This window comes from Vombatus ursinus, unplaced genomic scaffold (assembly GCF_900497805.2).
Source record: "Vombatus ursinus unplaced genomic scaffold, bare-nosed wombat genome assembly UNPS02014893.1, whole genome shotgun sequence".
NCBI lineage: Eukaryota > Metazoa > Chordata > Mammalia > Diprotodontia > Vombatidae > Vombatus > Vombatus ursinus.
In genome coordinates, this window is record NW_020954671.1 from 8,150,181 (window position 1) to 8,175,702 (window position 25,522).

At 37.4% G+C, this 25,522-nt stretch overlaps 1 protein-coding gene across 1 annotated transcript in view; it reads right to left on the reverse strand.

Moving 5' to 3' along the window:
* Positions 1–11,274, reverse strand: part of KCNH5 (potassium voltage-gated channel subfamily H member 5) — a 446,545-nt gene extending 435,271 nt beyond the window's left edge. The window contains exon 1 of the mRNA XM_027842861.1: positions 11,202–11,274. Coding sequence (XP_027698662.1) covers positions 11,202–11,274 — 73 coding nt within the window. The remainder of the gene's footprint in view (positions 1–11,201) is intronic.
* Between the last annotated feature and the right edge of the window lie 14,248 nt (positions 11,275–25,522).

Here is a 25,522-nt window from a genome sequence, read left to right on the forward strand (position 1 = left end):
AAAGAAAGCATTACTGTCAAATACTGAATTTCAAGTGTGCCCTTACTGAAACGCTTCCAGTGATGAGGAGCCTACACTATCACAAGGTTATCTGTTTCATCGTTGACAGCTGAACTTAAAATCACCACTCATAATTGTTCAGATATACAATGCTTTGCGATTGCAAAATATACCTTACCTCATTTGATCCTAATAAATCCTACTTCATATTGACTCCAAAGCTTTCCAATTAACTTGCTTCGTTGCTGTTAATTCTCCCCTAATGGAAGCACTGCAAACAAGTTTATTTGTTCACTGTGACATTCTTTGAATTATTCTAAGAGAGTGATTATGTCCCAATCTAAGTCCTCAAAATGAATTCAGTTCCAAATCCATCCCCCAAGTTGAACTCCCTAACTTTCTTCAAGGTTCAATTCAGGTATTACTTCCTCCATGACACCTTTCTTCATCCCCTACTCCACCCTAAAACTAAAAAGATCCTCTCTCCAAATTCCCCATAACATTTTGCCTGGACTTCTCCCTTCAACTTATTCCACTCTCTCTGCTATCAGTTGTTTGTGTTTAAGGCCTTCCTCCCTAAACTTCTGGAGAATACAATGTGTTTCTTATCTACATTTGCATATCTAGCTCCTATCACAATAGTTTGCACTTACGTATTTGTTCATTTGTCTATTTATTAATTTATTCCTTCCTTCCTTTATTTGTTTGTTTGCAGAGCTATGATTTCATTGATGTAGGAAATACCCAATGAAGAAATCCCTCTACCACTGAAGATCAGCAAATATTCTGCAACTTAAGAGTCTTAGAAACTGAGACATTCCATGTGCCTGCCAACAGTTACCCTGCCTTTTGTATGTCAGAGGTGGGCCTTAAATCTAGCTCTTCTAGACTCTAAAGCCAGCAGTCTCTCTACCACATGGTGCTATCCCTCAGCCTTGAATATAGCACCTAAATAAATATTTGATATTAACATATTAAACTTAGGACTTGTTGAGTTTGAGTTAATAGCAGAAAATGTAAGTGGCATTGTCCTGAAGTGAGTTGTAAATATGAGAATAAAGCATAGATGAGGAATGGAAGAGGAGATGTAGACTTGGGATTCAAAAGCATAAAGTGTATACAGCCAAATTCATGAGAGTAGACAACCCCGAGTAAGAAATGAGCATAGAGGGAAAAGAACTAAAAGCTTAGGACTCAAACCTCAGAAGGAAATCACATTCTGGTTTCTGAGAAGGAGGAAAAGAAATCAGAAAGTGAAACAGAGAAAGAACAGTCAGGGAAGTAGGAATTAAAGTGCAATTATATGGAAGCAACATAACCAGTTAGTGCTGGCTTTGGAAGCAAACAACCATGGTTCCAATCCCAGCTTTGTTGCTGTCTATTTCTATAGTCACTCCTCACTTTTAAAATAAAGGATGGGAGGACCTTGAAAGTCTTTTCTAGTTCTAAATCTATGATCCATTGATGAGCCCAAGAAGAGCTGTGTAGCCAACAGTATCAAATGCCACAGAATGGTCAAGAAGGCTAAAAAGGTCCTTGAAGTTTCTTGGAAGGAGTTATTCTCAGAAATGGAAAGGACCTCAGTGACTCCTACTCCAATCCATATCTGGAAAAGGATCCTGTCTACAACATAATTAAGTAGTGACCTCCGAGGATGAGAAACCTATTACCTACAGAGGCAACCCATTCCAGCTTTAACTGTTAGGACATTTTTCTTACTTGAAACTTACATTTGCCTCTTTGTAAATTCCACCTACTTCTACCCTTTAAGACAAAACAAAACAAATCTAATCTTTCTTCTATGTGATGGCCCTTCAAGTACTTGAATATGGCTATTATGTCTTCCCTGAGCCTTCTCTTCTCCATACTAAATGTCCCCAATTCCTTCAACCAGTCCTCACATGATGTCTTTCACCATCCTGGCTGCCCTCCTCTGGAATCTATCCAGCTTACATGTCTTACATGTCTTATAATGTCTAGTTCTAAAATATGATGCCTCAAACTGAACACAATAAAACAGATGTTATCAGACCAGGGCAAAATAAGTGAGAATATCACTTCCTTAAGTCCTGAAAACTGTCTCTCAGTGCAAACTCAACTCACATTAGCTTTTTTGACTACCAGGAAAAAAAATGGAACTAGTGATAAAAAAATGAATAAGTGCCCCAACTTGCTTCAAGACTCAGCTCAAATTCTGTACCATCTACAAGCAGCCTTTCCTGCTCCCTTAACTATCGCCCCCACTTGGCCATTGCTAGTGCCTTCCCTCTGACATGACCTCCAATTTACCATCACATGGAACTTGTATGTATACAACTGTTTCTATGTTGTCTCCCTCCTTCATAGGTGAGCTTGCTGAGAACAGAGGATGTTTGTGTCTTTCCTTGTATTCTCAGCATTTAGCATATTACTGGTATATAGTAGGTGCTTAATAATTAATGCTTGTTGACTTGGTTTGACTAAAAATGAATATTTGAGGAGTTTGGAAACAAAAGGGATAAAACTTTTAGCAGTAGTTAGAAGGGGAGCCAGGGTCAATTTGTTTTTATTTCAATATAGTTATGTGACTTCGTATGTGTGACCTATATACACCAATGTCTTTATTTTTTAACAGTGACTACACAAAAGAAGCAAATTTGCTAAGGTTTATTTTCCCCAATGTGGAACATATGTGATCAGGTAAAGTTTACATCTCTGCCTCAGGATGTGGTCCTAGTTTGGTCCTTCAATCACAAGGAAATTGTTCATTTCTTGTAACTGAGGTTTATGCCAGGGAAATATCCCTAGGTTCTCCACAGTGACAAGAATACATTTTTCATCCTCCATTTAGTCATATAAACAGACTGCAAACCACTTTCCATGACAAAATGTGACCCAGTTATTTATCACTAATTTATTTTTAAAAACTAAATCATGTTTCTTTCTGCTAATACGAATGGAACTAAATTTATGGAACTGAATTTTATCCTAAATGACTACCAAATGCAACTTTTTATTTTTGTAATTATAAAAGATATCTGTCCGCTTTAACCAAATTTATGCCTACTATGCCAAGGTCTTAAATATTGCTAAAATGTTTTCTTATATATCTTTCTCTATCCAAAAGATTTCAAAAGAATATACCAATAAATACTATATATTTACACATATGTGTGTTTTTGTATACATATATGTGGGTGGGTGTGTGTACATACATATATACACATATATACATACATATATATATGTGTATATATATATATGTCTTTTAGACATAGTAAAATCACAATGGTAGAAAAAGTCAGTTATCAGTCACCTGAAGGGAAAATAAGAGAGAGGTAAGATTGCCTATCACACATTTTCTTAAAATGTATTATTAAATTTTTGCATGTCCCATTAGATTTTGCCTAAACAGAACACTTCCTAGTTCAGATCTTCTGTAAGAGGAGGTCTTTCTCCATCCTTCATTCCCCTCACTTCCAACTCTAATACCTTCCTACTAAGATCATGTCCTCTTCATACTACCCTAATTATATGTTGTCTCTTTCACTAGAAAGTGAACTCCTTGAAGGCAAAAACCATATGTTTACCTTTCTCAGTATCCACAGTACCTGACCCACAGTAAAAATTATTTGCCCAAAGATTGACTAACTAAATATTTTTAACTGTATAATAATTTTATTTCTGCTTTGAGAGATCAAAGCTACATTGTCTTTGAAATGATACATTCTGGCATGAGTCATTTAGGAGGTAATATACTGTTCTATAAAATACAGAGGATACAAACAAACAAACAAAAAACAGGACTAGATACTGCTAATTTATGGCAAGCAGATGTATACACCGCCCCAGACCTGAAAGAACATGTTATCAATTTGCACTATCTCATTTTTTTTTTCACTTTCAGCACCTGAATTGTGTTCACACAACAGATTCGAGCTTTGGAATGAATCTCTCTTGTAGACAACTATAGCCACATGTATCTGTAAGAAATAGGAGACCAGACCAAAAAATGGAAAAGAAACTCTATTTCAGTGTAATGTGACAATGGCATTCTTGCTATATAACCTTCTTGCTTTATACATTTATGTCAATTTGAGCAAACAAAAGTCTTTTGTCATCTGCAGTTTATTTTTATATCAGAAATAAAATTAATATTCAGAAATTGTGCTAATATTGCTTCCCAATAACTCAAAACTTAGACACAGATTATCATTGCACCATTTCTGGAAGGTCAATAAAAATGCAATAGGGCTTGAGGCAATTATTGCTACTCCTCCGATGTTATCAAATGTCTTTGAAGACTCAAACTTTTCAATATTACCTTCTGGGTTGCTTAAAATGATAATGTTTAAGTATAGGTACCTTGTAGTCATTTTTAAAAGGTGAGAAGATCATTTTAATTCTTAGTTGAATAATTAAATATCAGATTTTTATAGAGTTATCCTTCACACACACACACACACACACACACACACACACACACACACACACTGGACTAGACCTAAGATTCATCATTATAGGGCATTCCCAGTGTACAAGCCCCTTTCACGGATGCAGATTAGCAAATTTACTGTAATTAGTACTTTTTAAAGTTGCTTGGGACGCTGAGAGACTAAGTGACTTGTCCATCCATGGTTAGACCATTTATATGTGTTTCAAAGGCAGGAGAGATTCTTGTTTTCATAACTCTAAGACTAACTCCATCTACTGTACCACAAAAAGCACTATAAAATGCCATGTAATAATTGACTTTTGACTCCAAAAATATAAACATTATTGTCATGAACTCCACTGTTTAAAAAATGATTCCCAATTTCTCTGTATTGTGTATCACTATTTTTGTTAGTTTTTTTTTTACTTACTCTTTTCTTAAACAGGAATGGTTTGAATTTTTTAAATTAAAAGTGATTTAAAATTAGTTTTGTTTTTAGAATACAATTGCTATCCTCAAAATTATTAAAGATCAAAGATTTGGAGCTGAAAAAGACCTTAGAGAATATCTAGTCCAGCTCCTCATTTTTATCACATGGAGAAACTGAGGCTCAGAGAGATTGTTATCCAAAGTCACATAGGTAGTAACAGATTCAATATCTGAATCCAAGCCTTCTTCTAGAGTCAGTTCTCCTTCCCTTAAGCTATGCTAAGATGAAGCATTTTCCCTGAGCTGTTGAAAAAACAAATGAAACAGGGTTGGATATCACTCATTTGTGGCAAATGTGCTAGGGAAGGAAGTGATCCTACATTTTTCTTTTAGAATTTAATAAGCTTAGATAATTTAAGTTTATTGTTTCATATGTTTTATTTTAATAAAAAGTGATTGAATACTCTTATGTTTATTCAACATAGATTGCATGACATTTTAACAATAACCTCCAATTTTTAAATCAGGGACATTCTCACAGAATCTCAGCTCTAACATTCCATATATCCATCTCAATCTCATTTCTCTCTCTTTTCCATCATTTTTAACTCTTGTATTTTTAGATGGATATAAGAAGGAAGCAAGTGTTGAGCAGAGAAAGCACATGTATAGGTAATAAGGCCCACAGAACCAGAAATGTGAAAAACCAATATAATCATCTCTACTTTTATTTTTAACAAAATTGAAACAGACATGTTAATTGAGGTTTTTATTTAATTACATCAAAGTGTCTGGTGAAGGAAGAATAAAATTATTTTAACAACTAAAACATAATTTCAACCTTCAAAAACTATTCATGGTTTATAATTAGCACTTATTTTGTAAAATATCATCATTTATATAAATTAGTCACCACATCAAAAAGGTATGGATGCACATTAAAACCATAATTCACTTGCCAAAATAAATATAAATTATGTTTTTAAAAATTACTAGTGCAAAATATGTCAAATCATAAAATGTATTCTAAGGAATTTGTATATAAAGTCTGTTCTTTTTTTCCACTTACTAAATGCTAATTCCACAGCAAGATTTCAATAATAAAAAGAAATCAAATATGTTTCTATTTCATTTCACTTTCTTCCACAATTCTTCTATTAGGGCTCTTTTACAACAACAGTAGCAAGCCAGATATTGTTTCCAACAGCCTATGATTTTATTTAACAGGTTTCACTCTTCCCCCACTCCCAACCCCCCAGAAAAATGTTAGCAACTTGTTTCACCTCTGACAAAACTTAGAGTGACCTCTTGTGGTAACTGTTAACTACAGTACCCTATAACATTCTTTTTGAGAATTGGAAACCAAAATATCTCTACATGAACACAGCTGCTATTAGCAATAAAAGACAAATTAAACATTTACATACCCAAGAAATATCTCTGTGGAAATCCACTTAGTCAAATGTTAACAAAAAATATGGCTATTCCCTTCTACAAATAACCTAGTATTTTTTAGGCATTCTTCTCTATAGGATAATTCTAGGAAAACTAGTACATGTATTTCTTCCACATTCCACTTTTGATATTATACAAAAGACAGAAAAAGAAGGGAGATTTCTAGGGAAGAGAGGGATGTCCTAGGATAAAGAGCTGTCTGCTCAGCCATGTACTGCAGTCATTATATAATGCAGTGCAGTCTCTGAACCAAGAGTCAATCTTCTACAGATTTATAAATAAAATCTAGTGAGTGGGTCAGTTTAATTCCAATTATTATAATAGTTGAATTCTAAAAGTTGAATTCTAAAAGTAAGTATACCTGGACTGTCCTGATGAATAGCCCAAGAAATTACACATAGCTATATATTCTCACCATTCTTCTCTAGCTGCTTACATTTTAAGAAAACCCATTTGAGCCAAGGAAAATATTCAATCATATTAAACTCAGACACACACATTTGATTCCAACTATTTCTCTTAAAAAATTTCCTATGATTTCCTAAAATTGATTATGATTGTTTCTTCACACACACACCCCTCTATTCCAAGTGTGTATTTTTAGAAAATTAATGGTAAATTTAAAAAAATACACAAGAAAACATTTGGGATTTCACTCTAAATTGTACAGTAAGACATGACTGGATATGGAAAGCCCTGGAAAAAAAATCTGAATATCCCAAATACTAGCAAATATTTACTCTGCTTCAAAGGTAAAAGTAACATGAGATGCTAAGTCCTATCTCTTTTCTGATTATGTTGTTCCTTTCAAAATATCTTGACCATCCAAAGAAGAAAATTATTTTTTAATATTTACCAATAATTGAATTTGTGATTTTAGAATATTAAAGATCACTAATTAATCTTTAGTAGACATAAAGGAAAGGGTAACTTTTTTTACAAACTTTTAATAACTATGTGATTTTTTTGTGGCCCAAACAAATTATTTCTGCGTACAAATCAAGAAATTTTTGCACAACTTATCATCAAAACTCATTATACAAAGTTAAAATTTTTATTGCAGAAGCACACCTTAAAGTTCCAAAAGAAATACAGGTTTCTATTGAATTTTTCAATGGTTTACAGAACTATTGAGCAAAATTTACAATAATAAAGTACAATAGAAACAACTTGTATTAGGGCAAAAAAAAAAATGCCATATTGGGTTTCAGCCAATGATCCAACCAGCCAGTAATTTTTGGTTTCTGTCAATGTTACCAAGGAACATTTTGTGAAAGAATATGGCAGCTGCCTTCTATAACATTTCCTCAAAGGCAAGGGATACTTTATGAACATCTCTAACTTCCTTGCCATACTTTATATGATTCTTTTATTAGCTAATGTATCTAAACTTACTCTGAACTTCATATGTTGGCCTAGAAAACCTCCTGGAAAGAGAAGTCCCATATGTTTCCTACCCACTATGCTGCATATTGTTCCTCCTTTGTCCTAAAACATAGTTCTAGTATTCTGGGATTTAGTGAAAAACTCTGCCTTTAACCTATCCAGTATTCGTTATTATGTCATAGACTTTCAGTCTGACCTGACTGAATGAAAATAGACCACTAACAACTTTTAATTTTTAAAGAAAAAGGACTTAAATTTAAGAGAGAAGAGTAAAGAATCATTAAGAATAAATGATCACAACACATAAGCAATAGTCACTTCAAATGTAAAATCCTATATATCTTTATTAAGCTGGAGTCTGAGGCAGAGGTGGGGGGAGGGGTCATATAGATTGAATACTTTAAATAAACTCCAGTTTTTAAATCAGGGAAAGTCTTATGGGACCTCAGCTCTAACATTCCATATGTCCATCTCAATCTAATTTCTCTCTCTTTTTCATCATTTTTTTTTATCATTTTAACTCTGCTTTTTTAGATGGATATAAGAAGGAAACAAGTGGTGAGTAAAGGAAGCACACATAGAGATAGATACTAAGCCTCTTTCTCCACTTTTAAAAAACCTCTAATTTTTTTACCCTTTCATTAATTTATTTATTCTTTACTAAAATTTACTTATTCTTTATTAAGTTTATTCTTTTACCATTGAAGTTCTGCCAATTGTTCCTTTTAAATGGTAACAATAGATGATAAAATCTTGGGTTATGTTTCTATACAAACAACTCTATCCACTAGGATAAAGAAGGGAATTTTTCCTTGAACTACATTATGCCACTTTTTAGAAAATGAATATTCATGTTTCTTTGATATATGATTTAGAAACTGTTGTCAACTGGGGGATGCTGCTATATGAGTAGATACTATGATTTAATGTTGTCACTGTCAATTTCCTATTTTTTACCTTCAGAGGAATTCTTCAGCTACATGGAAAATTTTGTATTTAATGACCGAATTCCAGTTTCTCTTAAAGAATACTTAAATAAAATTATCTCAAAATTACTAGGCAATCACAGAAGTTTAAATAGTATGAAAGTGGAGTTAAAGGGTGGTTATGGACTACCAATGTATTAGCAATACCAGAAGAATACTCTTTGCCAAATAAAATGTTCACTTAGCACCAGTTCCCCGTCAGAAGTAATATTAAATACCTCAAAGAAATACTGGCCAACATGTAGAAAAGAGGAAACCTTCAATAAGTTCAATATCAGACAACTCAGAGACAGCAAATATTACATGAATGCAAGTCATGTAATTATTTAGAGTCTACTAAAGCTAATTTTAATTTTAAGGTTTGACTAAACCAGAAGACATTAGGAAGATTAAACATTTGTTTATCCCAAGTTCTCAGTTGGGAGCAAAAAAAAAAAAAAAAACTTTGCAAAGAATACTAGAATAATAAGTCTGAATGAGGAAAGCCCCCATCACATCATTCTTGACCAGTCAGAGGAAATGCAGTCTCCATTTTTAAAGTCTTATCTGTAAGGTCCTCTAAATGGACTGAACAGCATGGCGACCAATTACTCTAACAGGAAAAGAGAAATGGCTAAGCAGATACTTCCAGGACTGAATGCCTAATTCCAGTTCATGCTGATGTTGGCATTACTATTTCCTAGCATTGTGTGGTTATTTACAATATCAGTGCAAAATAATATTGTACATAATGTCAAAATTGGGTAACCATGGGTTATCTTGGAGAATTTCTCTTAAGTTATGTCATTTAAAAAAGACATAATGAATGTGAAATCACTTTTAAGTACCTAAAATTGCTCTACAAATGCAAAGTTCTGATATTTTATGAAGACTTTCTACAAGGTCAATTCTATCTTGATATTGGTTATTTCATTCAATCTATCCATTAAATAATGGTGTTGTCATTAGTTGTCTCTGTCCCTCTTCTTTAGGGTTCTAGGCTTTTTCATATATATCAGCTCAAGAGCAAAAACAAAGTAGATAATTCAGGGACATGATATTCTGAAATTAACATGAGCACAATTTTTACCCATATGCTATTTTTGTATGCTATAAGGTTAAAGAACAAGTTTCCCTGAAGTCAAAAAATTATTTCATGATCACAGAATTCAGAAGAAATCTAAGTTTCAGAATTATTAACCCAGCAAACTGTTTAATTGTAGCATTGGCTGGTATTGCCATAGTGCTCTAGAAAGAGCTTCAATTATTTCATGCCATCTATGTCCATAGTGGTCCTTTCCACAATGACACTTAAAGCTAATTCAAAATATCATTGAAATGACTGATCTCCATGAATGTATGTATAAAGTCTATATCAAATAGACTATATCAAACACCATCTTGGGGTAGGGAGAAGGGAGAGAAAGAGAGAAAATTTGGAACTCAAAATCTTATGGAAGTGAATGTTGAAAACTAAAAATTAATTAATTTTTAAAAAAGAAATGACTGAACTCTGATGAAAAACTTTCAGAAATAGAGAACTCTCTATTTATGCTTTGGAAATGATGTAAAGATAAGAAAACTAGCACTAAGATTTTAATAGAGTGTCTTTGGGCTTGCCTCACAAAGTTTGGAAGGTCTCAAAATTTAAAATAAAGCCTGTTTTCAACTGGCGCTATTTGGGAAAATGTCAGCATCATCAGACAGCATTCTTAAAAGATACCTAAAAGCAAGAAAGTCCTAAGAAATCAGTAGCAAAAGTGGAACACCACATCATAGGAATTCGTTCCCTAAATAAATAAAAAGTAATGTGGCTGTTACTTCAGTTCTATAGTTCTCCAGCTTATGTCAAAATATTCTCTGTAAACACAAAGAAGCCTTTTAAAACAAGACTTGTTTTAACTGCAGAGGTTTTGTTTTTTTTTAACACATACTGCCTATCTCATTCAAGATTCAACTCAGCATACCCACAATAATCATAAGGTTCTTCCAGCTATGCCCACTGGGGTTAAAAGCTGTTCTGGTTCCCTAAACTTCATTAAACAGTTATGACTTTAGCCATTATAGGCCTGAGGGAAACCCCTTTTTTACGGAAAATTGCTCTGAACATTTGGTCAATTCCTAAAACCTACCTGAAAAAAAAAAAGCAGAGGAAATTTTTAAAAGTAAAGTGGTTATCATAAAACCCAAAGTGAATTCCCTTCTCCAGACATCACTTAGCTGCAAAGAGATGCTAAGGTATAAGTGAATTGTCAACTTCCCTAGCTCTCCGCCCTCACTCAGTCTCTCCTAGTTCGCTGCTGGAGCTCTTGACAGGTGTAAGTGGGGGTGGGTAAGTGGTGGAAAGTGGGGATGGAAATTGCCCTGAAGCAACTTTCTTCCACCTCCCCAGGTCCCACACAGACCACAAAATCTTGCAGGGGCACGAGGGTGTCTACATCCCCCCCTCCCTCCTCCAAAAGAAAGTTGGAAGGAAGGGTAGTTTATACATATGGGGACGTGAACAGGCACAGGCACAGGTCTGGGTGGGTGAAATGAGTAACTCTCCTTACCACTCGAGCGTCTGACGATGTTCTCCAAAAATGTGTTCTGCGGTGCCACCAGCCCTCTCTTGCCCCCCGGCATCCTGGGTCTGGGGAGCAGCGGCCAGGATCTGCGGCGGGGGAGGGGGAGGAGGAGGAGGAAGAGAAGGAAGAGGAGGAGGAGGAGGAAGAGGAGGAAGAGAAGGAGGAGGAAGCAGAGAAGAGAGAGGAAAAAGAGGAGGGGGTGCGGCGACCGGGTCCCCTGACTGTATCTCGAGCCCGACCCGGATGAGCAGCTCTGGGGAGGAAGACCAGGCAGTTCATGGTAGTAGCGCTCCCCTGGCTGCTGCTGCCCAGACTGTGGCGGTGCCGCACACGGGGCTCGGGAACTGCAGGCTCCGGCGGGCACAGTGCGCCTGCGCCGCCCCCGCTGTCGCTGTCCCACAGCGGCTGCTGCTGCTACTGCTGTTGCTGCCTTGACAAGGGTTCAGCATATCTGCTCTTATTCCCGGGAGCCCCAAATCAGGGAGCCGGGGAGGGGGTTGGGGGAAGAGGGTAATGGAAGAAGCAGACTCAAATCACCGCCCTCCCCATTTCTCATTGCTTGAGACAGGCTAGACTTCGTCAGTCATTGTTTTTTGTCTCTCGCCCCTACTCCACCCCACCCCTGTCTCTCAGGCAGCTGAACCCGTACAGTCCAGCTGTGGCAACTTCTGGCGGAGGTTAGTGGGTGCTCCAGTCTTCTGTGGCGAAGGGAAATGAGATCTCATAACCCAGTAAAGAACCATGACTTGAGATGGGAAGAGGAGGAGGAGGAGGGGAGAGAGAGAGAGAGAGAGAGAGAGAGAGAGAGAGAGAGAGAGAGAGAGAGAGTTCTAAATGCTATTAGCCTATGGGTAAAGAATGGTTTCAATCACATCTCTTGAATATCTGTCCCTACACAATGCCTACTCCTTGAAACCGCCGTGGGTGCAGTAGAAGCCTTGCTGATACCTGTTCTGGGACCCATTTAGACTGATCTCAGAGCAAGGACCAGAATTGAGGGGAGCTGATGTGGGCAATTTCTTCATTCCAGGCAGACAAATCAAATCAACAAGCGTTTATTAAGCTCCTACTGTGTGCCAGGCACTGCCACCTGAAGCTGCTGTTAACCTCCAGCTGCGGGAGCCTGAGCCTCCTTAACTGTACAAGAGAAAAGGAAATACAGGGGCGGGCATTGGTAGGAGGTGCCCTTTACTTGACGTTCAATTTCTCTACATTTGCTCAGTCCTGTGAAGAGAAAAGGGTGAGAAGAGCAGGAAGATGCTTAAGGGTTAGCGAGTGGTAGGCTGACGGGTGAAAGTGGAAGAGAGGCTCTGCAACGAGAAGCAGTTGCTGAGGGTGTTGCTTACTAAGCTGGGAGAATACATCTAACAATCGCCCAAAAGTTAACAGAAAGGTGCCCGTACCTAACTCGAGGAAATGTTGGGAGGAAAGGGTGAATAATTTCTGGGTGCTAAGAAACGGACTGGGAGGTGTGAGGGCAGGCTGATTAGTAGGAATAGGCGTAAGACTTTCTGAAATTGTGGGAGATGGTACTCAAAAAAGTGTACTCAAGAAAGTGTTAGAGAGTTACTCAAAGAAAGAACTGCCTGTATAAATGATATACTAAGGCCTCGAATCTGCACGAGAAAGACAGAGAGGGGAGCAGAGGGAGAATTCATAACTGAGCACCACCTATAGGAATTTGAGACTGAAACTGTCCACTCTCCCCACCCAGCCAAACCGGGCAGCCAGGACAGCTCTAGGTAAATGTTCTGTAGTCCTGCTGATCTGCCCCTCGGCAGTACGGCATAGGTGATCACCGAGTCCCAGCTCTAGAGAAGGAAGAAGGGAAGAGGGGAGTGGGTAGATGAGTGTAACCACCCCTGAGCCGGACTGGCTCCCACCCCCGAAAAAGGGAGCTGCGGAAGCCGATAAAGTGTGGGCATAGGTAATAAAATTCAGCCCTGGGTGTGTGAAGAGGGAAAGAGTGGGATGAGATGTCCTCTATCGCTCTTAGGAAAAGGTTTGATAGAAGAAACAAAAGACGCCTCTTGTCATACAAGATAAACCTTACCAGGAGCTGATGATATCTCTTTTATCAGTGAGGGGTCTTGGGGCCCACCTTGCCACCTCCTACCCTAAAGAAGAGGAAAGAGAGTCCATCTAAACCTGTTTAGAGAAAGGACTTCTCACCAGCCCGCGAGATCTCCAACAGCGACCAGAGACCAAGCCATTACTGGCAACCCAGTTCGGTGTCTATGCCATTGCTTATTATTGGGGGCGGGAGTGGGAACAGTTGTTACACATAACGAGATCCTGCTTGGGTTTATCATTTTCCCTCCCCCACCCCCACCCCACCCCCCAAGGCTTCCTTCCACACTGCATGCGAGCAGTTTGTTCTGCACAGATCCTTGCAGCAAAAAAAATCTTAGAGAATCTGTTCCAAAGAGTAGGGACTCTTAGTTCACACTTTAAAATCTCAGACCTACTCAAACAACGAAAAATATATATACGTACATTTTTTCTTAAGTGGAGGTAGATATTTTGTATACAAAGTGGTTTGCATGTTTTAATAGCATGCTGTGGGCGCTGTTGTATTCGTGAACAGCACCTGCTATAGGGGCAGGAGCTGAAAGGGGCGGGAGCATCTTTGCAGCTAAGGCCAGGCAGCTAGCCAGAGTGACTTACTCTAGCAGTCCTCTGTAGTGAGCTGGCTAGGCCAGATTGCCCCCTCCTGGTGGCTTCTCACGCTCCCTTCTTTCTGGTCAGGCTCATACAGGACTAGGAACTAGGCTTAGGCAATGAGGAGGAAGAAGAGGAGGAGGAGGAGAAAGAGAAAGAGGAGGAGAGGGAGAAATTACACAAAGTAGAAAAGAAAAAGAAAAGTCTGAACTGTATTACTTGCAGCTTGCATTTAAATATATAAAAAAATCAGAATAATACTTTCAAAGCTGTCCTGCTTGTCCATTTCCCTCTAAACTTCTCTCTTTTCCTTTCTGTTGGTTTTAAGATGCTTCAATGACCCTTATTAATTCCTTTTCTCCTTATTTTTTGATAAAACAATACTAGCTCCCCCTTCTTCCATAAGAAAATAAAAACACTATCCTTATATAACAAATAAGCACAGTCAAGCAAAACAAATCAATGTTTGCCATGCCTAAAAAAATGTATTTATCATTCTGAACCTTGGTACCATTACCCCTCTGTCAGGAGATGAATGTTTCATGCTTCATCATGTATCCTCTAGAGTCTTGATTGGTCATTGCATTGATGAGAGTTCCTAAGTCCTTAAAAGTTGTTTTCCTCTGCAGTGTTTTGTTATTATGAAAAATGGCCCGATCCTGTTTACTTCACTCTAAATTGTTCAGACAAGTCTTCCCAAATTTTTCTGAAATCATTCTTTTCCTCATTTCTCATGGCTCAACAATTCCATTATATATCTTAATTTGTTCAAGCCATTCCTCAAGTGACAGACACCTCCTTTGTTTCTATATCTGCTACAACAAAAGGAACTACTATAAATATTTTTGTATAGATGGTCTTTCCCCTTTTTCTTTGATCACTTTGGGGCATAGTTCTTATCTCTAGGTCAAAGGGTTTACACAGTTTGGTAACTTTTTTTTTTTTTAGCATAGGCCCAAATAGCTTTCCAGAATGTCTGGATCAATTCATAGCTCCAAAAACAGTACACTAATGAGCCTGTATTCCTGACACCCTTCCAACAACTGGCATTTTCTTTTTTTTAATCTTTGCCAACATAATAGCTGTGAGGTGGAACCTCAGTTATTTTTATTTGTATTTCAAAATTATTAGCAATTCAGAACTTTTTTTATATAGCTATTGATCTCTTGGATTGCTTCCTTTGGAAAATGCTTGTCCTTATCCTATCATCATTCATATATTTGAAACAGTTCTCTATATGTTTTGTGTTTTTTATCAGAGAAGCTTGCTCCAAAGATTTGACCCACTTAACTGTCTTCTGATTTTAATTGCATTTGTTTGTGCAAAAACATTTACATTTATATAATCAGATTATCCATTTTGCCTTCTAAATCCTTTCTATCCTTTATCTACTCATGAAATCTTCCCTTATCTAATTAGAAAAGGTCTTTTGTTCCTTGTTCTTCCGATCTGTTTATGATCTGACCTTTCATATCTAGGACATATACATTTGGAGCTTACTTAGTTTATGGCATAAGATTTTGGTCCGAATCTAATTTATTCCTGAATACTTTCCAGTTTTCCTGGAAGATTTTTGTCAAATCCTGAGTTCTCGCCCCAAGCAGTTTTGATATTTCAAGATACTCTTGAGCATCTAACTTCAAGGATTTCAAATTAGAGGTAAAATGAGAGATGCTTTCTAGAAGCAGCCACAAATATGGGGAAAAGATCAACTAAGATATTGTACATAGAAGCAAACTCACCATAGACAACACAGAAAAGCACATGCTTGCTGTTCACCTCCAGGTTTTACTTAACTTTCAGCTGCCCACTGTAACAGTACATCTCGGGGGAATCATTTGCATAAGGTTGAAAATTTCACCTGCTGAACTGCTGAAGGAGGAGAGGGATAGAATTTTTTTCTCCCTTCCTTCAACCCTTACTTTGGAATGTGGGCATTCAGTCTTTTCCAGAAACTCTTCTTCTTTCATGAACCTGACCTAATCTCTAGTGCCCACCCTGTGTGAAGTGGAGAGGAATCTGTTAGCATAGGTGAAGCAGAATTATGGAAAAGACAATGTGACCAGACCCCCCACCCCACCCCTAGCCAGACAATAAATGATATTGAGCCCACTAGAACTGAATTCATGCTTTAAAAACAAAAACTTATTGTGAAAAGTTTATAAAATGTCCAGTCAAAATGACCTTTTCTCCTTTAATCAGTAGACCCAAGGTAGAACAAAATCCTTACAATTTTCCAATAGTCTATTTTTCTCTATCCCTTTATTTTTCTCTCTGCAAGACCTGCTGGTCATTGCCCTTCCCTATGGTTTTCCATTCACAGTAATGAAGCACACAAATCAGAATCACATGCTGAGCATTTCTCCTCAAGCCACAAAGTACTCTGTTCAAGCCTCTCTGCCCTTGCTCCCTTCTCTCTCCTCCCAAGATTTCCACTCTGTGTCTTTTAAGATGCAGGGAGAGCAGACTATATTTTCCCAGGATAATCACTTCAATACTATACCCAGAGACTCACATAAACAGATATTACACTTTATTTCTGCTACTACAAACAGATCTCCAATACCCTGCTACATCAGTGTTTCCCATCTATTGTAAATAGCTTTCTATTCCTTATCATTCTTTTTTTTTCTTTTTAACATGTGTTTTTAAAACTTTGGGTTACAAATTTTCTACCTTCCTCCTTCCCCACCCACCCTCATTGAAAAGGCAAGCATCTCAATACAGGTTATAGATGTGCAGTCATGCAAAACACCTCCATAATAGTCCTGCTGTGAAAAACTAAGTATATTTCCCTTCATCCTATCCAACCCCCCATCCACTCTGCTCTCTCCTTTGACCCCATCCCTCCTCAGAAGTGCCTGCCTCCGACTATCCCTTCCCCCAATCTGCCCTCCCCTCTATCAACACCCCCCCTTCTCATGTCCCCTCCCCCCCCACATTCCCACAGGGTAAGATAGATTTCCATGCCCCATTGTGTATATTATTCCCTCCCCAAGCCAAATCCCATGAGAACAAGATTCATTCACTACCCCCATCTTTCCCCCCTCCCCTCCACTGCAAAAGCCCCTTCCCACCTGTTTCATGTGAGAAAATCCACCCCATTCCACCTCTCCCCCCTCCATCTCCCAGTACAATCCTCTCTCACCCCTCAATTCTATTCTCCAGACATCACTCCTTCATCCTCAACTCACCCCATGCCCTCCACCTATCCACCCATACGTACGTATAATTTTTTCCCCTCCCACTACCCCAACAGTGACAAAGGACCCGTGAGCTACATACGTCATCCTTCTCTGCAAGAATGCAAACAGTTCAACTCCAAAAAGTCTCTAATGATTTCTCTTTCCTGTTTACCTCTTCCATGTTTCACTTGAGTCTTGTATTTGAAAGTCAAATTTTATACTGAGCTCTAGTCTTTTCCTCAGGAATGCTCGAAAGTCCCCTATTACATTGAATGACCATTTTTCACCCTGAAGGATTATAATCAGTTTTGCTGGGTAGGTGATTCTTGGTTGTAGTTGTATCTCCTTTGCCCTCCAAAATATCATACTCCATGCCCTCCAGACCCTTAATGTAGAAGCTGCTAAATCTTGTGTTATCCTGATTGTGTTTCCACAATACTTGAATTGTTTCTTTCTGGCTGCTTGCAATATTTTCTCCTTGACCTGGGAATTCTGGAATTTGGCTACAATATTCCTAGGGTTTTCCTTTGGGAATCTTTCAGGAGGTGATTGGTGGATTGTTTCAATTTTCATTTTGCCCTCTGGTTCTAAAACATCAGGGCAGTTTTCCTTGATAATTTCTTGAAAGATGATGTTTAGGCTCTTTTCTTGACCATGGCTTTTAGATAGTTCAATAATTTTTAAGTTCTCTCTCCTGGATCTATTTTCCAGGTCAGTTGTTTTTCCAATGAGATATTTCACATTCTCTTCTATTTTTTCATTCTTCTGGATTAGTGTTACAGTGCCTTGATTTCTCAAATTGTCACTTCCTTCCAATTCCTCCATTCTAATTTTTAAGGAAGTATTTTCTTCAGTAAGCTTTTGGACTTCTTTTTCCATTTGGCCAATTTTGCTTTTTAGGGCATTCTTCTTCTCATTGGCTTTTTGGACCTCTTTGGCCACTTGGGTTAGGCTATTTTTTAAGGTGTTATTTTCTTCAGTATTTTTTGGGGTCTCCTTTAGCATCACTCTCAGTTTTTCCTCTACTTCTCTTACTTGCTTCTCAAAATCTTTTTGAGCTCTTTCATGGCCTGGGACCAATTCATATTTTTCTTGGAGGCTTTGGATGTAGGAGCTTTGGCTTCATTGTCTTCTTCTGGTTGTGTGTTTTGATCTTCTTTGTCACCAAAGTAAGATAATATAGTCTGACTCTTTTTGCGCTGCTTGCTCATGATCTCAGCCAATTACTTGAGTTATAACCTCATTGTTAAGGTAGGGGTCTGTTTCTAGTGTGGAGAATGTACTGTCCCAAACTTCAGGAGTTATGTGCAACTGTTTTCAGAGATACTTCTAGGGACCTGTAAATTTTCAGTTCTTCCAAGGTGCTGTGATCAAGGGCGAGGTGTTTACTCCTTTCCTGGCCTTGTGCTCTGGTCTATGAGTGAGCACAAGCACTCTTTTCTGTCTTGGAACTGTGAGGAGATTTCCTCTCTACCAACATTACAAGCTCCACCATGCCAGCACTCCTCCTCACCCCAGGGCAGCCACCCAGAACTGTGACCAAGATCCAAGCACTGGCAAAGCAAGAGAATCCTGCACCAGTAGAGAGATACCTGCAATCCTCCTCTGATCAGCCACTCAATTCCCCCTCAGTCTGTACGCCAGAAGCTCTGGAGGCAGCTGCCACTCTGGGGCTGAGCTCGGGGACTGGGGCTGGAACCCCACTGTGCTTCTCTCTCACCACCACAGAAACAGACTTTTCCCACTGACCTTCTAAGTTGTCTTTGTTGTTCATGGGTTGAGAAGTCTGGAAACCACCACAGCTGCCCACAATTCAGTCCTCTGAGGCCTGCTCCAGGTTCACTGAGGCCTGCCTTGCTTGAGCGCCCACATCAAACTGCGCTCCTCTCCCAGCCCAGCACAATATACCTTTCCAATCAACCATCCAGGTTGTCTTGGGCTGAAAATGTGTTTCACTCTGTCTTTTTGTGGGTTCTGCTGCTTTAGAATTTATTTAGAGCCATTTTTTATAGGAATTTGGAGGAGTTTGAGGGAGAACTCAAGCAAGTCACTGCTTTTACTCTGCCATCTTGGCTCCACCCACCCACCCCCATTCCTTATCATTCTTGTCTGAGTATATTAACTCACTCTTCCCAAAGAGGACACTCTTTTGACATATTCAAGACATACCCACAGTTACTTGCAAAAATTGTCTCTTATTTCTTCTTCAAATATAATTAAGTAATATCTACCCATCTTCTGGATTCATTAATAATCACCTAAGCTAGTTTTTATTAGTTTATACAGGATTATAAAAGTCTTTTGGGTTCATATGTGTTTTATGATAGAATTATAGATTTTAAAAGGATTTTGGATATTATCTAGTTTAACTCAGAAATGGCATAGAGCATTGGACCTGGAGTCAGGAAGATCTGGGTTCAAATCCTGTCTCAGATACTAATGATATGACTCATAAAAGTTTAATTTCTCTGTGCCTCAACTTCCTCATCTGTAAAATGGAGAGGAGGTGAATTCTATAACCTAGAGGGTCCCTTCTAGCTCTTACTCATGAACCTTCTCTTTTTAACTTATAAATTCTTCCAGCACTCTATGTGACACTGTGACACCTAGCTGCCCCACATAAAAGTAGGGCAAATAAACACATGTCAATTTATGAAGATCAAAGACCTTATATGATGTTCGAAATCATATGGGTAAATTGGTAATGATTTCAAGACTAGAACCTAGGTATCTTAATTCACAGTAAGACATTCTTCTAAACATCATAAGTTTTAGACCTGGAAAACACCTTAGTAATCATCTAATCCAATTCATCATCACTTTCACAACACTGAACTGACAGGCTATTTTGGATTTTATTTTTAAGCTATAAATCAGTGTAATAGTGGATAGAGTGCTGGACTGAGTCAGGAAGACTTTAGAACAGATTTGAACTGAAGTCTTTCTGACTCTGGCACCAGAGCTCAATCTGCTGTGCCACCTACATGGGAGAAATAAGAATCAGAAAGCATTGATTTTTTTTTTTTTTTGGTTAGGAAGAGGAGGTGGTGGAGTGGGAAGGGATTCATTGTAAAAATTCAATACTTAAGTAAAAAATTCATTTCTCTTAGGGTATTGTAATAGGAGTAGCTCTTCTATACTTGAACCAATAGTAATGAACCTCAGAAAGAGCTTATGGTTCCTGGGTCACAATAGAATAGAAGCTAACTAAATTGTAGGCTTAAATGAACAAATAAAAAAAGCCTATATGTGAAAGTATAGACTTAGGAATATAGTAACTTAGTAGGCAATTATTTACACTAGCAATGGATTCATCCACAGGTTCCATCCTAGAATGTTAGTGATGAAATGGGTATTAGGAAACATTCTACAATATCCTAATTTCACAAATGAGGAAACTGAGACTTAGAGAGATTGCAATTTACCTGAGGTCATACAACTGGGTAATGAAGAACCCCATAAGAATTTCACTAATACATTTAATATTTATCTGATTTATATAAGTTTTATTCATATATAACTTTTTAGAAATATACATATAACTCAATGATATATGTGTTGCATGGAAAGTCAAAAATAAAAATGTAATCATCTGGGATACCCACCAAAGAGAAATGAAAGATGTCCCTGCTAACTGTGCCACTCAAATTCAAAAGCTGAAGCATATAAATTGGCAAAGAAGTTATATCTGTTTTGTTGAGGTAAGTAATAGCTTTTTCCATCACTAACATAGGAAAAGAATTATCATATTTTAGAAGCTGATGACATTTCCAGGTAATGTAGCACCAGAAAGAATCCAGTTGACCTAAAATGATTCCTTTCTAGGATCTAGGACTTAGACTTAGTTTTTAGTTTTAAAATCCATTTTCAACCCCTGGTAGAAAATAAAAGTTTGGATCAAAGATTCATTCCCTTCTTGGTATAGAAGGTGTATCATAGTCAGTCAATCTGTTAACAAGCAAATGCTCATTTAAATTAAGCACTTTCTATGTGCCAGGAATTGTGCTAAGTGCTAGGGACACAAAGAAAGGCCATAAAATAAATCATGGTCCCTTCTTTTAAGGAGCTCACAGTCCAGTGGGTGAGATGGCATATAAACAACTGCATATAATAAGATATAGACAGGATAAATTTGAGATAATCAAAATGGGAAGGCATTGGCATTACACAAGACATTCCATCTACTGACACCAAGCATATACTATACGCCAGACACCATGCTAAGCACTTTTTACAAATAATATCATTAAGGAGGATCAGAAAAGATTTCTTTCAAAAGCTAAGGTATTGGGGCAGCTAGGTGGTGCAGTGGATAGAGCACAGGCCCCAGAGTCAGGAGGACCTGAGTTCAAATCCGGCCTCAGACCAAACACTTCTCACTTAATAGCTGTGTGACCCTGGGCAAGTCACTTAACCCCAACTGCCTAAAAATAAAAAAAAATAGTAAAAAACAAACAAAACAAAAACAAAAGCTGAGGTGTTACTTGAGATTTGAAGGAAGCCAAGCTAGGGCAGGAAGCAGAGATGAGAAGGGAGAGAGTTCCAAACATGGGGGATAGCTAGTGAAAATGACCAGAGCCAAGCAATAGAGTGTCATAGAAACACAAACTTCACCCTAGAAGGGACTTCTTCCTAGATGGGTCATCCACTTTAACATCACTCTTCTCAAAAAGTATGTCATCCACTGCATCCCAGGCCATCACCAGTCATCTGTCTTGATTTTTGTTTTGCCACTGAACTTTAATGACCCTGGAAGAGAGAGTAAGGATGACAACTTTGCACAATTCTGCCTCACTTAAATCCAGTTCATGCACAAGTCAAGACATCACCCATCACATTGTGATATGATTGGTCCTCTTCTAAAACAAAGTATCAATAACAACAAAAATGTACTATAACCACTCAAAACAGGGGCTTATCTATTTAAAGGAAATAAGGGAGAGACATTTAATAACATTTCAGCATCATGATCCACTGTACTAGAACTTCTTTAGCTTCAGTTTCCTCATCTGAAAAATATGGATAGTACTTATTATGATTATTTAATTATGATTATTTATTAACAATATTTTATTATTAATAATCTCTAATATATAAATGTATATTATTATTGTTATTTTTGTTATTATAGAAAATCATTCTCATCTGTTTTGAAGGAGTTCAGATCAAAATGATCCTGAGGCAAATCATTATCCTATTATTCTTTAATATATAATGGTCTGTGGACTATTACACCAGTAGATAAAAGAACTTTTCTGTAATTAAATAAAAGTGTTAGAATGTAAGTTAATCTTCTATAACCTCCTTGAGAGCATGTTTGGTAAAACTTGAGTAGCAGGCAGGACAATAAGGATGATATGTATTACCTATTTTGCACATGATTTTGATTTCTTCTAGGTCACTATGCAGGGTGTCCCAAAATTCTTAAGGCTATTAAAGCATAAAACTGCATTAAGACTATTGAGACATCAGATATTCTGAAAGCTTTTGAGCTAGTATGTAGTGTGTATTTGGTATGGAAATAGCTATTTAAAATGTTAATTTTTTAAGGATTAGTGTTCATGTCTGGGTGATTATGGACAATAGTTTATTTAGTCTGTGATAATGCTCTGGCTCTACTTTTGTTTATTAGTTGAGTGCTACAGGATATTTAGAGGTCTATATTTATAATATAGAGACTGATTATCTTTCAGTATGTAAAAGATAGTTATTGGTCTATAATTCTAACCAACAGATCATGTCTTGCTAGATATGTATTTGTCAGATACTAGATTTTTGCCATTTATACTGAAATGTTGCAGTTTCTACTATGTCCCAAAATCAGCTGCATTAATCATGAAGTCCAAATTCCTTAAGGAAAGTTATACTATAAGCTCCTCAATTGCCACAAAAATCTCTCCGTTTCCAAAAATAAACCATGACAGCTATTTGACACTTTTGATATGTTGTTATCTGAGTTCATGTATTTATAGGATCCATAGGGCCCTTTTAATTTTACTTTTGAGACTCAGTCATTTTGTAGATTCTGCCCACAATGACTTCTTTATCAACATCATCATCATCATTATTATTTTTTATTATTATTTCATTTGACAAAAAATTGATGTGCACTGTATCTGTCAGCAACCTATTATTGGGCAATGAAGTGATGCCTTCTTGTTCTAAATGTATTTGTAGATTTTTTTTTATCTATGTGTCACATGCTTAAAGAATGTCTATAGGGGCAGCTAGGTGATGCAGTAGAAAGAGCACCAGCCCTGAAGTCAGGAAGACCTGAGTTCAAATCTGGCCTCTGACCAAACACTTGACACTTACTAGCTGTGTGACACTGGGCAAGTCACTTAACCCCAATTGCCTAAAAATAAAATACACAAAACAAACCAAAAAAAAAAAAAAGAATGTCCATCAATATTCTTCTTTTATGGGAAGGAAATATTCATCTTTCCATGTTGGCATTTAGAATAATGTTTCATTAATATAATATGGGCTGTTAGTGTAATGCCACATCCATACAAGCCTGGAGCAATTTCCTTAAGCATCATCCCTCTGACACTACACAGATACATAGTGTGAGGTAGCAGGACTCTTAACCAACTGAATGTTAATCTTTGATGGTGTATAACAGTGTGAGGGGAGGAATTTCTTCAGATGACTGGAGAGCTTCCTGACTTTTAAATACAACCACCAGCACTCACAGTCACAGAAATGTAGGGAGAACTCCCCTCCTCCAATATGTCCTACAGCTCTAAAGACTGATGAGATTGTGTTCACTCCTAGTTTGAGTTGAGCTCTTATCTTGCTTCCACCCAAAAAGACCATTTATTCTTATGTATTATTTGGTCTTTCTAATCTGCATAATTAGAGAAGGAAATGACATACTGCTCCAGTATCTTTGCCAAGAAAACCCCAAATGGGGTCAGGAAGAGTCTGACACAACTGAAATGACTGAACAACAAGAACAAAAATCTGCATAATTTCCCTGATTTCTATTTATTCCTTGTTTTGATAAAGATGTTTACTAGCTATGCGTGATGGTCTTTTGTTGGGAGGACTGGCAAATGTAAGCTAAGCTCTATCCTCCCTTTGAGAACAGTCAGGAAAAATACAATTTATTCTGAACCTATTATATTCTTACAATACCAATATTTGATGTGTAAAAAGACATAATTCTAGCTGAATATCCCTTTTGAAGATGAGTGAGAGAAGGAGCAAATGGACATCCAGGTACTCCTCCTGGTCTGTACAAAGGTAAAAATCACAGTTTCCCTTGAAACAGAGTGGGCCAAATTCCAGATCAGATATTGTTCCATGACACATTCAGTCCAGCTGGTTTTATATATTAACACAGCCCACAAACACATATCTTATATGCAGATATTTTCCAAATCTATTATGGTCCATTTACAGTTATGAAAGTGTACGTTAAGTTGGATGTAGCATAAATGTTAATCACTCTAAGTGTTTTTCCAATTCAGTTTCTATTTCAGGATGCCAATAAGTCTTGACATATTTGGTAATAGTCTTTTCCTTGATATTGTTATTTTAATGTGAAAGAAATTATTATTAATAACCAATTATGGAGGAGAATCAGGCTTTTTCCCTGTCCTATTTCCTTGTTCAAAGCCCAGCCTTTGAAGGACATTACTGACCCCTGTCAAAAACATACCCCACCTAGACCATCCTATCTAAGGTAAATTCTTACCCATTGTGTTTTACCCAAGCAAGTTTGGGTGGAGGTCCTTTGTCTGAATTGCCCAAGGCGAGGGGTGGTCTGGGTGCAGAGATAGTCCCTTTGCTCCAAAGTAACAGCACCTCATTGGAGTGAACCGACTTCTCATTATAATATTCATTCTCTCATCAATTGTTTACCAATCAGAATTGAGTGTCTCCCTCAGGAATACTACTCTTCCAAGGCATATAAACTGTGAGCCCACCACCATGAGGGGTCTTTGGCATTTTAGAGTGTCACTGACCCTTTTATTAATAAAATGCTAGCATTATTAATAAAATGATTAATTACCCAGAAACTATGTCTCTTAAACTTTTTAAACATTATAAATGATACTTGCCTAGAGGAGATCAATATATTTGTAGGTGTTGCTTGCATCCAAAGGTTCAGTGTCATCTCCAAATTCAAGCTCAAAATCTAAAATTTCTATCCTTCCTTGTTATATGTTAAAAATTTTATGCTTGAGTCCAAGTGACATTTTGATATCATTGCAGGAAGATTCCACAAAATGAAAGAGCCATTAATATGCTTTTCATTGGAGATATGTAGCTTACTGTTATCCATGAATACAAAGTGGTTATTAAGAGGTTTTGATTCAACTCCCTCTTTAAGATAGAAGCCATACTTATTTCTTTTCTATAGGAGATAATGGTTTTAAGACTAGGTAGAAACATAAATGGAACATAGAAGTATCTTCATGTGGACTTCAAATAATCCAGAATTATCACCCT